The sequence below is a fragment of the Genypterus blacodes genome, unplaced genomic scaffold (genome assembly GCF_046128005.1).
Source record: "Genypterus blacodes isolate CSIRO-AG114 ecotype Tasmania unplaced genomic scaffold, CSIRO-AGI_Gbla_v1 ptg000067l_1, whole genome shotgun sequence".
Taxonomy (NCBI): domain Eukaryota; kingdom Metazoa; phylum Chordata; class Actinopteri; order Ophidiiformes; family Ophidiidae; genus Genypterus; species Genypterus blacodes.
Window position 1 is genome coordinate 14155307 of NW_027466879.1, and position 16108 is coordinate 14171414.

General features: G+C 42.2%; 1 protein-coding gene across 4 annotated transcripts in view; it reads right to left on the bottom strand.

The window, feature by feature from the left end:
- myo5aa (myosin VAa) overlaps positions 1-16108 on the bottom strand; it is a 40476-nt gene that overhangs the window by 16634 nt on the left and 7734 nt on the right. For all 4 annotated transcript variants that reach the window (XM_076156159.1, XM_076156160.1, XM_076156158.1 and 1 more), the window contains exons 2-16: positions 12320-12430; positions 11206-11377; positions 10400-10544; positions 9369-9525; positions 7963-8106; positions 6986-7067; positions 5931-6038; positions 5437-5543; positions 4838-5103; positions 4651-4732; positions 4219-4359; positions 3618-3743; positions 3073-3156; positions 539-697; positions 112-209 (exon numbers count right to left, since the gene is read on the bottom strand). In XM_076156159.1, coding sequence (XP_076012274.1) covers positions 112-209; positions 539-697; positions 3073-3156; positions 3618-3743; positions 4219-4359; positions 4651-4732; positions 4838-5103; positions 5437-5543; positions 5931-6038; positions 6986-7067; positions 7963-8106; positions 9369-9525; positions 10400-10544; positions 11206-11377; positions 12320-12430 — 1982 coding nt within the window. The remainder of the gene's footprint in view (positions 1-111; positions 210-538; positions 698-3072; positions 3157-3617; positions 3744-4218; positions 4360-4650; positions 4733-4837; positions 5104-5436; positions 5544-5930; positions 6039-6985; positions 7068-7962; positions 8107-9368; positions 9526-10399; positions 10545-11205; positions 11378-12319; positions 12431-16108) is intronic.

Genomic DNA, 16108 nt, shown 5'->3' on the forward strand with positions numbered 1-16108 from the left:
CTGTCACAATTGTAATGTTGCTAGATTAGAAGAATGCAGCATTACTGCTACTACTTACAGAGTATGAATACATCAGCATATTTTTATTTTAAACAGACAGAGGAGACTCACGAGAAGGCCAACTTGAAGTCATTGGGTTTGATGCAGCGAACGTAGTGTGGGGTGGTTGCATTCAATGTCTCCATCAGCATTTGCAGAGAGTTACGAAACTGTGGGAGAGACATCATCGTCGTCATCATCATCCCTTTTGCTGCTTGCTTGTTTAGAAAATCTGTTTGTCATGATAATTATCACCATCATGTTGTTCTTCTTAGCAAGGAGAGAGGAAATTCTGAAAATCTATACACTTGATATACTTAAAGTTTTATTTCAGGGCAGTGATTATCTCATAAGCAAATCTGTGGCCTGATATCACCAGTATGCAATTAAACTAGGCTGCAAATATCTGCCCTGGTCGTTGTGGTCTACACAATGTGCTGTATATGGTCCGTAACACACTGTGCTGTGTATCTGCACTGCACTGAGAGTGAGTAGTAACCTGGCAGCCGACGGTCTTCTTGTGCTCCTTGCTGGTCGTTTGAGCCCGGCTCTTCTCTGGTTTGACACTGAGGCGGGTTCGACCTCCTGCCCCGGGCATCTGGCCGGTGGGGCTGGTGGCTTTCTCCTCATCCCGGAACAACTCCACCAGGAGGTCAAACTAGGCACAGCAGTCCACTTGTGGTTACAAACAAGCTCATGGTAAGATCAGACACCTCAGGCAATCCTGATTAACAAATATGGTTATGGCAAAGCATTACAACAATGAGGTTTTATTGCTGCTACAGTTCATAAATAAAAATGTACCTTCTTTTAATCTCTTCATGCGCTCTGATTTTACTTAGGTACTGCATGAGCTTACAAAGCGTGATAACGGCTACATCAGAGCATTTGCGATTTGCTTCATTTTATGGTATTCAATACAAAAGCCTATTATTCAAAAGGTGTATAGTTTTATAAGGGACATGTCAATATGTTGACACTGCCATGATGATTAAGACAGATGTAAAGCTGTTAAAACAGTTTCAGTAGTAGTAGTAGTTTAATTTGTTGATTAGCAATTGAAAACGTCAGAGAGTGATTACAGTGTTATAAAATGCCTATTAGAGTTATGAAAATATTATATTTCCTCATATATGACAAAATGCTTTGCCATATATGTCTGCATGACAATATTTTGCCATGGTAATATGACTTAAATACCAGCATCATGGCCTGAATAATGTATGCCCTTTGGTAAAGCACATACACATCAGACATGTTGCCATATAACCCTGAGGTTATATAAAGGAGGATGCTGTGTTAAGCTGGGAGCATCAGGTGCTCCTGCTGTGCTTAGAGCGTTGCCATGCTGCGTGTCTCCCCAGCTTCATGAAGCAGGACAACCAAAAGTCACCAAGGCTTACATGCTGCTCACACTCAGCATCTCTCTGAAACAAATTCAAATACCCTCCTTCCTTTATCCCTTGTTGTAAGGGTCCAATCCCACTTCTTCTCTCAAAGTGCTTTAGTGCTCCCCATGCAGCATAAAAAAGCACATTCGCAACCTCAAACACCCAATGGTGTTAAGAGTGATCATAGGGAAAGAAGAAGAAGAAGAAGAAAAACAGCTAAAGGAGAAACTAAGGGCAGGCCAGCGTTGGAAGACCGCCTCTGTTTACCTTCTGCTGGCAGGGGAGGGTTGTCATGATGAGGACAGAACCAAACATACATGGACAACACACGGGGAGAATGACAAAAGAAACACAATGACATTAAAAGGAAAGGTTAAAGGAAACCCAAATGTCAAAAACCCAAAGGTCACGTTCCAAATCATCATAACCACCACAGAACTGTAATACACATCTATGATTGAAATGAAAAAGGGAAATAAAACCAGACAGACTCATGGTTATGGAGAGAAGGGCATAATGGAATTAGTTTGAACTCCATTCCAGCCAACAGGAAATGCACAGTACTTTATTTCTCTTGTGGGAAAATGTTGCGTGAAAGGCATTTGATCTGCTGCGATATTGATTACAGTACCAGACTGTGGATCGTGGGAAATCACTGTAACGGGAATTTCTTGAATGCCCCACATTGATTAGACTTGCTAATGGTGGTCAGGACTGCAAAAAAGCAAGACTTGTGTGGTCTTGAAGGTCCTGACACAACCTTCACCACTGAATGACACTCTGATCATCCATTTGCCATTACAAAACAAAACAGAAATGCAGATAAAAAACTGAAATGCTTAGATACCTAATTACCCATCGTCCCACTAGATACCTAAAGTCCCACTGCTTTAGTCTTACTGTTTTCCCAGGCAACACACAGAGAAGGCACACCCATGATCTAAGGTCTGTGTGTGCATGTGTGTGGGGTTGTGTTAAGTGTTACAGGTTAGAGCACACAGTATCTTAATGCTTACCTAATACTGTTCTTGGTGAAGTCTATAACACAACAGTCAGAGGTCACTGCGATTATTTGGACAAACATAAATGTGTGTGTGTGTGTGAGCTTACATCTTTGTGAGTGTCTAACCAAATCAGGACCTAAAAGCTCAAATCCCTGAATCAAACTGAAATCTGAATCAAAAACACACGTGAGAAACCAAGTGATGTTAAATTTCAGCCATAGCATAAACTGAATAATCCACAATGTGATGTGTGCGTTTATGTGTGTGTGTGTGTGTGCCCATTCAGCTTTAAATTTGAAAAAAATCTCATGGACAATAACTTAAATGGGAAAACGTAAACACTGCCTACATCAACATTATCTTCACATTGCCAGTGGGGGGCACTGCTCCCCTGAGCGTTCTGGTTGAACATTTGACTTTGTTTGGTCAGCAGAGTGGCGTCTGTTTGCAGTTTTCCCACACACATCACCACAGAGCTTTCCACAGGGTTCAGGCCTGTAGGTTTTGAGAAGGACCTCAGAAAGCAGTTAGGGTGTATTTTCACATTAGTTGCATTGACAAGGTCTGCTTTGGACCTCCAGATTCATGTGTGTCTGTGATTGTTATTTGGGTTTTCTGTCTGTGTTCTTACGACTCACCTTACTAGCCTTTAGCACATTGATCTGCTCTTCGTTCACTGTGTCCTTGTTCTTCGCAAGGAAGCCTTCGCACTGGTATTCGACCTGCTCGGCAACAGAAAACATGAAGTAACAATGAGGGCGTACTACAGTGACCTTTAAGATCCATTCGGTCGATTGAGAGATAGAACATGATATTCTGTGTTCCTCATCCCATTCCTGCAGGTATCAATTATACCCGATGTTTACCATCACTGTTGTCTGCACTGTTGTCAGTAAACCTGCTGGCTGATGGGATATTGGGTGAATTCCTCCTGAGAGTGTATGTGTCCGTGTTAATACAGGGTTAGAGTCTGGCATCCTCCTGCTGTCACACAAATATCTTTGACAAGCACTGCAACATATCCTGCAGGCAACTTGTTTCTGAATAAAAACACTAATCTTTGAAACCACATCGTTACCTTTCTCACAGAAAAAGGGACAAAATGACCCACACGATTTATCATCTTACTGTGTGCACACTTTCTGCAAACGCACACATATAAATAAACGGCAGTCAAGCTCACTTTGTCTGCAAAATGTTGGATGATGAAGGCGCGGTTCGACATTCGTGGCTTTTGAAAGAGGGAACAGGTCTTCAGGTGGGTATTATAGAGTTTCTGAGCCCAGGAATCGTCAGACCCTTTAGGCATCTGGAAGACAAAGAGGAGGGACATCTAGTAATTACACACATCGATATGTCACTCATCCCAAATCAAAGAGGAAACCTTGTGCGTCCGTGTAAGAACCCAAATGTCTATGAAGACCGTCTCAAAAGGAAATAGGCAATCAATTGCCTTGCAGTGCAAGCAGTCACAGAGATTAAGTTAAGGTCAGAGATTTGGATGAGATAAGGAAGCATGTACTCTGGTACAAGTATAGGCACTGTTTCTTACCGTTTTTCACTCAACACTGCTATGAGCAACATTAACAACAGTCATTTAAGTTCTACAAGCATGCTGGTTGCCTTCCCGTAGGTAAAAGCTGTTGGTACAGATGTTGGAGACTAAGGTCAAGTGAGTCAAATTCAGGCTAACTCACTATTATAGCTGACTGTAAATAATTTGAAGTGATTTGAAATGAAATGTAAAGGATTTAATTAAAGATTAAGAGACATTTTGTAAGTACCTTGCACTCCTCATCCAACAGGTCCAGGACGCCCATCTTGGCCTCGATGAGGTTGATGCAGGGCTGATTGTCATAGAAGTCAATAAGAGTCCAGGGAATCTGCTCCCTCATGTATTCTTCCTGTTCCAGCTTGAACACATGCTGTGAGCACACGGAGAATAATAAGATGCAACTCCCCTCTGCAGTATCCAGAATGTGCAATGACACAGAAACAATGTCAGGAATTTTGAAGAGTTTTATGTAGATATGAGCTTAAGCTTTTGTACTTGGACACTTTAGACTCAGGCTGTCTCCTTTTGTCCTGAATTTCTTAAAAAAAATACTATTTACATTACTATGTTTAGTCTATCAGAACAACTAGTGTGTAATCAAATTCAAAAACTGCAAATAGCAAACACCATTTTATATTCCTGAGTAAAATGTGCAACTGACCATGTTGAATTGTTGCTGGAGTTTCTCATTGGCGTAGTTGATACAAAACTGCTCAAAACTGTTGATTTCAAAAGTCTCAAACCTTGTAAGAAAAACAGAGGAGTTAACAGGTTGAACAATGCAAATTACCGGTCCTATGTTCTTCCTTTTTAACTAATGCCATGCACACACACACTCATCCTCTTACCCATAGATGTCTAGGACCCCGATGAAGGAGTGCTGCTTGATGTTGGTGATCAGGGCCTTGTTGACGTGCTCAACTATCCAGTTAAAAAGTTTAGCGTAAATATGTTTGGACAGAGCATCCCGTGCGTTTGTGGCCTGCAGACGGGGAAGGGTCTTGATATATGTCTCTGTGGCTGTCTTCAGTTTCCTGTGGCAAAGCCATTGAGCCATGTCTTGGTAGGTCACACCTACAAGCTCACAGAATGCTGTCAGGTGGCGATTGTTGGGCTAAAGCAGAAAGAAAGGGATGGCTCTCACCAATGTCCAACAGAATCACAATTTACATTTCTTTGGAAATTGTCCATTAAATTTTACACTCTTGTTTATTATAGTCTACCATAAAATGCACCAAAGATAAACCAATGCAAAGATATAGAAAATCATACATTGAATTTGAATACATTGGTCAGAACTACATAAAGCAATTGCTCTCAGACAACCTGAAAACAGAGAGGCCAAATGATGTCAGTGGTGAGAGAAACACTAGATCTTCATCATCTAAACATCTAAATAATATATGGCGTGCTATCTTGCTATATGCAGTATAAACATTTTTCTCACCGGTATGAAGCTGCTGTCTGAATCTTTGTCTTTGAACTCCACATTTCCCAGATGAAGAATTGCAGCCAAAACCTGGAACAACCCCATCTGATTCTTGTCATTAATACCTGCAGGGAAAAACACACACACACACACACACACACACACACACACACACACACACACACACACACACACACACACACACACACACACACACACACACACACACACACACACACACACACACACACACACACACACACACACACACACACACACACACACACACACACAGGTTTTCAAAAGGTTAACACTGAAAAGCAGTAAACCTGGTTCCAAATGACCATGTTTTTACTGTGATTGAAGCTCTGCCACTGTTAAAACTCTGATAAAATATTCTGTTTTAGATGTGACAACTGGGTGCCACCTGAATGCCTTCCATACTGGCTGAGTGTGTTTAGGTTAATCTTTGTAGAAGTAAATATTTATATGTGTGTGTTTGTATGCATTACCCAGTAATGTGAAGGCATTGCGTGTGCTGGAAAGCTCCTTTGTGTCATCCACACCATAAATGACAGGACTGCGGCCCTGCCTCGTGTACAGGAAATCAGTTGCGTTACCTGAGTGGAGACAGAGAAGGTGAAAACATGCATAATACTGTACGCAGTTGTAACATGAGCAGCATGATTGGAAATGTCCTATCCAAAGCGTCAGGACTGCATGGAAAAGTTTTACATGATTTCGTTGACATTACAACATTTGCACCATTTATTTCATGCATTATTTCACAAACTCAAAATCAGATCCAGTTATTGAGACTGTGAATTCTGAACACACTCAGCTCAAGTGTTAATAGATAGCTCAGAGTGAAGTAAAGAAGACTTGTGTCAAAGAATAACGTTAACTCTACTTCACAATCACTCCTTTTATACTGACTTCACACTGGATTAAAGCATGGCCTGTTGCCTGGCAACAAGGGGCACTGATATGACTCTGACAACCACACCATTTACTGAGCCAGGAAGTCAGCAGGATAGGAGAATACAGGGGTGTGTGTGTGTGTGCGTGCATGTTTGAGAGAGTGTGCATGAGAGCAAGAGAGTGACGGCACCAATGCCAGCAGAGTGCGTGAGCGTGTGTGTGTCATGTCTTGGATTAGGATGAGCAGGTGCAAGTCCACAGTGGGAGCTCTCTGTGACAGAGCCAGGTCAGAGCTGATGCGAGCCCAAGGAAGGAAAATCTACATCATAAATGTATGAACTGACATGAAATTTAGAAATGTGGCATATAGAAATTTGGTGGGGAGATGTGGACAGTGAGTGTTTTGGCTGTGGTAGCTAAATTATTGGAACGATATCAAACAATATTGCCTATATCATCAGGAACTACTGATTCTGGATGCTTCAAGTGAGATAATATTGGTTTATGACTGAACACTGGTGAATTCAGCTTTAGCCTGATTTTGCCACTATGAAGAATATGGTTTCGGGAATTGCTTGTGGTGTGAATGTACAGTTTGAGCAACTATCAACTGTGTGTGAATACAGCATGTATGTATGTCACTTACTCAGCTTCAGAGCCTTAAACTCGGGCAGATGGGATGATGCACACAGTTGATAGAAGATATGGTAATTCCTCTCCTCGTCTGCCTGAAAGAGAGCAGGAAGACGCACACTGACGCTCTTTATTCACGTGTCTGTTTCATTGTGGTGGCTCGCTGCTTCACACTTTATCACCTGGAAGCTCTCCAGTGCAAACACAATCACACACTACTGGTCACTGCAGTACTTAATAGTCCATCTGCTATGTAAAAGCATAAATAACTAAAAAGGGCAATGACAGCACACAGACAAAATTACGCTTTTGAGATTCTGATCCATTTCTATGTAAAACAATTCTCATATTAAAACAATGTCACACAGAAATATAAAGTTGACATATTCCTGGTAAACAAAACGGCGAAGGCCCCAATTTCTGTAATGTCCAACCTGTGCCCTACATTAGTGCTACTACACTGATACACAATGCAAACACACATAAAAGTGTGCTACTACTGTAGAGCTAAGAATGTGAAAAATGCAGCAGTTACCTTTCCCAACAGCCTCTTTCCCAAGTTGTGTGTGTGTGTGTGTGCATGTGTGTTAAGATAAAAATCTTTGTTCTTTATCTATTTACTGCCCGACTGGATTTACAGGTGAGAAACACACCCTGTGAATATACATTAAAAATATATTACAAAATAAGTCAATAAAGACAGAGGACAGAATGGGGAAAATGAAAAAAGTGCTGTAAAGTGCCAGATAGCTTGTTAAAGGATGAGTTTCCGGCGCCTCTTTCTACTTGTTTTTGTGGATAAGGAAGTTACTGCTGCAAAGTTCTTCTGCTCTAAAGAATAACAAGGACAGACTGACAGTTGAAGTTTTGTTTCCGTATGTGAACAAAGGCTGACATGGAGGTAACAGACTGTAATGACTAAAGGAATGAGTGTGAGTCAGTGAACAGGAGTACATCACAGCAAATTAAGACGTGGATTTGTGCGCTCACCTGAAACACCACTCGTGATTTCTCCAAAAGATATGTCCTCATGTTGGCCCCGATGATTCGATAGCGGTTGTCGAAGCCGATCTCGATGTATTTCCCAAAGCGACTGCTGTTGTCATTTCTGGTGGTCTTTGCATTTCCGATAGCCTGGTATTGCAAACAAAGACACACACTGAAGGTGCTTCCTTACATATACTGTGGTCCATTTTGTTTCAAGGTCAAGCTCAAGGATTCATCTCCAGTCCCAGATCCCACTGACTGCATTTTATTTGCCTATCTTTACAGTATTTTTATAATAGTATAAGTATGTGCAAGACTGATGTTTTTTTAACCACATTTTTCAGTTGGGGGTTGTAACCTGGCAGGTGGGGGCACATAAAAACACATGTCCCAGCTATCCAACAAGCCAGTTAGAATAGAGTTCAATTGTGTGTGAGCACAGATTGCCCTTGTGGAGTGGAGGCAAAAACACACACTCTTTCAGTGCAGACAAGGCAGCTTTATTAAGGCCGAGCTGGTAATCAAATCTCTCCTTGCTTCAGCCAAACATATAAACAGACTTCACCACACAAATCCTCGCTCACATACAGACACACAGGATATATATTGAAAAGGCTCATGCGACTACAGAAACCACATCCAGACTTGGAGGCAGAGGTGACATCACTGTGATGAAAGAAAGCTTTCTATTTATTCGGTCAGCTTGTCTGTGATTGGCCGAAACACAGGAAAGGGTGATGTCAGCAGTGCGGTTGGAAAGGACAGGGTGGGGGAGGGAAAGGAGCAGGGGGCTGGTGACATATGCACACATGAAAGCTATCCTGTCTTTCTTGTCGCTATGTCTTTATATAGGGACATACATAGGCATATGATAAGACCTGAGCCCTCACAGCAGAGAGTAGCCTAAGGCGGCAAATGGTGCAGAATAATGCAGAGGAATAATGCAGAGGAATAATACTAATACAGAGGAGAGGCGAGGAGAGGAGAGGAGAGGAGAGGAGAGGAGAGGAGAGGAGATAAATTACCAAAGCACCAAAGCAATTGATAGAGGATATAAGTATTAGTATTGATACTGGGTCAAGGACACATCCACACACACACTGCTGAGACAAAAGTTGGATTGCTAAAATGAATTGATAACGTAGGGTTTTTGTGGATCTCAGACTTCAAAATCAAGTGTTTGAATATTACAGGTTGAGCGAAATACCAAATAAATATCTGAGAGCTGTTGGAAGAAATAAAATAGAAGGAACCATTCCGAAAAATTTTTGGAACCTGGCCTTTGTAGTTCACTTCTGGTTTTAGGTATTAAGGTCTATTGGCATTAAGGCAAGAAATGATTCAGTCAGAAACAGCTTTTTAAAATTCTGAAAGTAATGCAGGGTTTTGTCAGTGAGTTGCATCCTCACCTCCATGATGGGGTTGGAAGCCAGCACCTTCTGCTCTACATTGGCTTCGCTGACCGAGCCGCTGACTGTGGCAAAGTACCTCATGGCATATTTGGCAGATACAGTCTTTCCTGCTCCAGACTCTCCACTGACAATGATGGACTGGTTCCTCTCGTCCCTGACAAATTGAAAAGAGACATGTTATTGTTTGGTATAGTTTATACAAATAATAAGATTATCATTTTATGAGCCTGGATGAGCTGTAAGAATGCAGAGACCTCCTGGCTTACAAGGAACAATTATTAATTTCCGTCCAGAAATATTGTTTCAACAGAATTGGGAATAATATATAAATCACTTGAGGAGCAGATGCAGAACAGGAAATTAAATTGTCACCACATTCTGAGATCACTATGAAAACAAAAATCTAATTAAACATACAATTACAATGCATCCCTACATACAACTAACTGTATAACCAGTGAACATACTGAAGGGTCAGTGAAAGGTCATAAAACAGGGTAGGAAGTAAATACAGTACGATTTGCACACAAGTATGTTAATGTGCCAATGACATGAACATGCAGAGGAGGGTAAAAGATTGGTCCCTGCAGAGGGGACACAGTGTGTGAAAATGGTGGCAGTGGAGGCAGTGGCTTAGTGGGTAGAGCTTCCGCCTAAGCTTCCGCCTAAGAACCGGAGGGTTGCTGGTTTGAGTCCCTGCCGAGGTGCCCCTGAGCAAGGCACCGAACCCCCAGTTGCTCCCCCCTCTGCGAAGGGTGGTAATGTAATGTAAGTCGCTTTGGATAAAAGCGTCTGCTAAATGCTCGTAATGTAATGTAATGTAATGTAATGTGGCGGGGAAGAGAGAGATAGAGAACGAGAGGGAGGGAGGGAGAGAGTGTGAGACAGACAGACAGAGAGAGAGACAGACGGATAGAGCGAGAGCGAGAGAGACCACCAAGGATCTATTTCAGGCTGAGCTCTGACCTACAAACCCTGAAGACAGAACCAAAACTACCCTGGTAACGCGCACACACACACACACACACCTGGCCATCTGTTTATAAGCCTCCTCTGCCACTGCAAAGATGTGTGGATCCATGTCTCCCATATTCTGACCGCTGTAGGCGTTGATGATATCTGTGCCATAGATAGGCAGCGTCTCATATGGGTTGATGGCCACCAAAACGATTCCTGCACCACACAATACACAGGGAAGGAAGAAACATACGAGCAGATATCAGATTGTGCTTCAAAGTATTGTAACAGTACGAATCGTAATGAATGTACATATTGCCCTGATCCTGCATAGTGTGCATAATTTACTTTAAGTGCCAAGTCATGTGCAATAAGGGCTGTTGTGAAAATAACTTGCAAAAATTAAATAATGGAATAAAAATGTATTAAATTTAAAGCGCATTTGCTGAAGTGTCACTGATGAAATATGAATTCAAAATTCAATGATACTTTTGCAATTATGTTCTTATGTTGTCAAGGAGGCCTTCATATTTAACAGAATCATATGAGTAATATGCACTCAATGGAGACAATAAACAATACTTGACTTCTAAATGCAATGAGGTTATTTGAAGGTCACTGACGTCAGCGCAGCGCATAACGAATTAACTAATTAGCTACTATGAAATATTGTAAAACGGTTCAGCATGCCAAAGTAAGAATTTGAACAGCCATATAGGATTTCTCAGAAGTCAGTAACAATGTCATCTTCTAACAATGCAGTTCACTTGAGTAGATGGTAACATTTCCAAATTTCGGAAGAAAAAAGAAAGAAACAAATATCTGCAGCAGTTGGTCAATTGAAGTATGAAGTCATGACAAAGCACTAACAACATACCGCAGTAAGTGTAGATGAGCTTTGAGTCGATGAAGCGAACTTTGAGGTTGTGCAATATGGCCGGCTCATGGAGGTAACTGAGCGCTGTGAGGTCATTCTCACCCACCAGGATGTCAGGGTTCCGTAAGTAAGGCAGGTTCTTGGTCTTCGGGTCCAGCATGTGCTCGATGCACTAAGGGTGACCATGACAACAGAGCGATAAATTACACAACGTGTTTAACAGTGTTTTCAAATGAGCAGTGACACCACACAAGAGAAACCATGGTCAGTGGTAGTCAGGGCCAAGTCTTTTTGAGCATTCATATATTTACTTTACCCTCAAATTTCTGAAGGCTTCAGAAATCACCACCATACGCAATTTCGGCCATTCACTTAGGTTAACATGCTTATTGTTACATTGCCTTGCTCTTGCAATTGCACTTAGTAGACCACAAAGAATTACTTATTATCCAACTCAATTCACCAGTTAGTTGTATAAATGTGTCAACTTTGTAACTTTTGAGTGTTATAGTAAATAAAGAATCTATTTTTGTATTGTGAGAGTGAATCATATCAGAAGCGAGCTCTGCGGCAGCCTCATGGCAACAAATAACTGTCAAGGGGTCACATTATGATCATGCTTTTCTAAGGAATAATTCAGCATCACCATTTTCAGTGCACTACTTCAAGGAAATATTTACCAGTCAAGTGTATCTTTTTTTAAATCTGAGCTTGTAAAATACAATCGCCTACATTTACATTTGATGAGATAAATGTCAATTCATTAGATGCAGCAATGGTCTTTAGAGTGGGTTAGGTTCTTTACCATCTGCATGAGGAACTGTGTGCCACTAGTTGTTTGTATTCTGAGAAATAGAATTTATGCCCATACATTTACGAAGCTCCTCAGGGCATCTTTACAGTGAGGTCTCATTTGTGGAGAGTGCTCGTGGGAAAACCAAATAACCACTAATGAGATGCAGTGCTTTTAAACGTCTGAAGCAGCGGCGGAGAGACAGAGAGAGAGAGCGACAGAACGAACTGGAAGGAGAAAAGATTGAACGATTGCATTTCATTCCATAGGATGGAGTGTGGAATGCCCTTCCTCCACAGCCAACGGTCCCATCTTCCTCACCGTCTCATCCTCGAGCATGAGCTGCAGGGAGGCGTCGCCATTTTTGTAGTCCTTTGTCAGCTCAGCGGACTTCCATACCTCCTCCGCATCGGGGATCCACACCCGAGCACGCTGAAAGACAAGGACACAGACAAAAGGGGATTTATTTTCTTGTTTTAAGAGACCTTGACGAGTTTATAGGAACATACTGTGACTTCAAAAAAGTAATTTCTCGTTCCAAGGTCTATAAGAGGACATCTATCAAGTCCCTTCCCTGCTTAAAAGCCAATTTCCAAACATCCAGACAGAGGTGCAGGTTCTGTGTTTGCACCAAAAGACACCAACATTATTACATCACTACAGGCTGCCACGCCCTTCATGCGCTCCAGTCCTACATGTAAATGTTTGCATACACTCAATACTGTGTAACGTATACATGCACAGAATTCTCCTATTTTTTATGTAAACATATGAGGCATCATGTAATCGGAGTATGAGGTGAGTCTTCCTATAGAGGAAATGAGGTGTCAAACTCAGATTAAGATGTTTACACGCCTGAATGAACTGATTGATTTGCGATTATAGGATTTTGAAAGCATCTTGCACACAAAAAAAGGAAAAAGGAAGCATTGCAGTATAAAGGTTTTCAAGGTTGTTTTGGTTGATAAGGTGCCAACTGAATGTAGTTTCCCAAATATTACAACACAATAAGCACCGCAGTGTAGACATCAGAGGTGTGCAAGAGAGAGACGCTCACGATGCAACAGGACACGATGTGATTCAATACAATCTGATGTTCATGCTGAAGCCGTCTGTGCTTTAATTGTAATTATAACTCACTGACACTTTACTGCCAACACTGAAACAAAAATAGGAAATTAAAAATGGTGCACTTCCATAACTGATGTGCTGTAATTTGAGATTTCTCTTGGAAGATAATCAACTGTTCCACATATTCAGGAGGAAGAACACTGTGCTGCACTGTAATTACTGTATATCACCGGCTGTGTTGGACACCCTTTCATTGTGGTGTGTCAAAACCTTCTGCCTCTCATCTAAACATCTCTCCTGTCATCAGTGTGTGTGTGTGTGTGTGTGTGTGTGTGTGTGTGTGTGTGTGTGTGTGTGTGTGTGTGTGTGTGTGTGTGTGTGTGTGTGTGTGTGTGTGTGTGTGTGTGCGCGCATGTACTACTCCTATGCAGCGGATCTCACCACTTTTAGAAAATAGAACACAAAAGACACACATTGGTGGTTGATTATGTTTAACATAAGTGAGTCTACTGACCTGATCAGATTTCTACATTCACAGCACCACCGTGCAAATATGCAAAATGTAGTTGTGCACAATCCCTAGGAAGCTGCAAGCTGAAGTAAACAGGAATCATTTGGAGACAGAATTCATCTCAGGTTTGCGTCACCTCTGTTAAGCAAACCATGACATAACCAAGTAGAAAACACTACATGCTGTGTTTTCATAGTCACACTCACAATGGCTGGTAATGACTGTCAGAGATATGCCAGCAAGCAGTTGGAAACATCTGAAAAATGCAATAGTGGATAATGCATAGTGATAACTTGTGAATTCAGGCAAAGCATCACTGCATAAGTGCTGCAGGCCGCCGGCAATCAGTTGATCACAGGCATGGAAAAACACTGTGAAGTATACTGCCGGTCATATGTCTCAGGAATCCAACAAGGAAACTACACACTCACATGCTCTAATACAAACGCACGGTGACGTTTGCTACTAATGCGGGAGGAGTTCACAGGATGGCTGAGCAATGAATCAGAGAATCATACTGTGACATTTTAACGTGGATATAGGAGGAGGAGAGGTGTATATGTGTTTCTGTGATGTGCGCGTCTGTAGGCTGCAGGGGATGGAAATAAGTATTGCCACAACTCTGAAGTTTTAAGACCTAATAATAAATTTCAATCATGTTTCCGATCTGATCAAATTCTAGTAATAATGCTTTAAGAATCTAAGGATGTTCTCCCGGAGTAGCGACAGAAAGACGGCATTGTGGAGGAGCACAACGGAAGTGAAGGCAGCAATTGGGTCCGCTGATCATCTGAATCATGACATCACGGTCACACACATGCTTCATCTCAATTTACCGTCTAACATTGCATTTGTCACAGCTTCCCGATATGAATGGAGGGAGGAACTGAACTGTGGTGAGGGCATTTTGTGGATACAGCATATGTGATAGAGGTGGAGAGAGTGAGAGTATGTGTGGTGTTCAGAAAGGGAAACTAAAGATTATACAGACGTTTTCTTTTCCAATATCTGACATGTAACCCAGACGAAAGCGCAGAATTAGCAAATAATACAGGAGTTTTTTTTTTTTTTGTTGTACATTCACTTGCATGTACTTGTTTCCTGAGATAATAATAAAAGCAGGAGAGGCAAACAACATTACCACACATAAAAGACATAAACTGGCAATAACACTCTATTGACAACCATCTATTGATCAAATCTTATATCTCATAAATGTGTTTTCCCTCCCTTCCACCTTTTCAGTTGTCTCAGTGTTTGGTCCCCAAAACCAAGGCTCCTAGCAACAGAGAGAGACACAGAGGATGAGGACAAGGAGGAGGAGGAGGAGGAGCAGGGCGGACAAAATTTAGGGCTAAAAATAGCAACAGCAAACTCTGAGCAACATCACACCTCAGAGAGGCATCACAGTGCTGCAGAGCACACTTCCTGATCCTGATTATCACCTCACACATCAAGTACACACCGGCTTCACACTTCACTAGGTGTTGAGCACGTTTCTCCTGAATTTGTCAACACTGATGATACGCTGCCAATCAACTCTCTCTCCATCAGGGAGGGAGGGTGAGCGAGAGGGGGGGGGGAGTGAGAGCACGAGAGCTGCAGGAGCATTGAATGATATTTATAGAAGAACAATTCCCCTGTGCTAAAAAAAGGAGAAACAAGGAGAGATGAAGGGTGATACTGAGCAATCTGCACGCACTCACACACAGACAATTACATGTTTGGAGGGCATCGTTCCACACAATGAAACACAAGCAGGATGAGGGAAGCAGTTGAAATCTGAAGTGAAAAATGTGATGAGTCACCGTGCAGCCACTCAGTCTGCCTGACAGAGGGAGGGATGGATGGATGGGGATGAGAGGAGTGAGGAAACAGGAGCAGAGACACTAGTTCATCTGTGACGCCAGCAATCACATGATTCCAGTGCCTCTGCAATAGGCACACACACACACACACACACACACACACACACACACACACACACACACACACACACACACACACACACACACACACACACACACACACACACACACACACACACACACACACACACACACACACACACACACACACACACACACACACACACACACACACACACACACACACACACTGACTGACTGACTGACTGACTGACTGACTGACTGACTGATGGATTTGTGCCGCTTTAAAGTCCAGCTGTATTGTGTTCATCCGATTAGTATTCTAGAACTGAGGAAGAGCACAACAGGCAGCATTCCACACATTAATGCTTCAGACGCTGACTGCATCTGCGTCTGACCACTAACAGATGCTCTCATTACAAATGAATGACTTTGCCTCTGAGGTTGATTTACTGGGCGGGATCTGTTCCCACCTGAGGATGGTGCTCGGCTCTGAGGCCTCCGTCAGGTCTGTCCTCTCGATGACTTAATGATGATCACACGGTTGAGCCTTTATGGCTGTTCACTCTCATCAGACGACGTTATTTTACGGCGCTGTCGATTTAGCTTCAGAGGCTGCCAGTGAAGCTGCTAACGAGC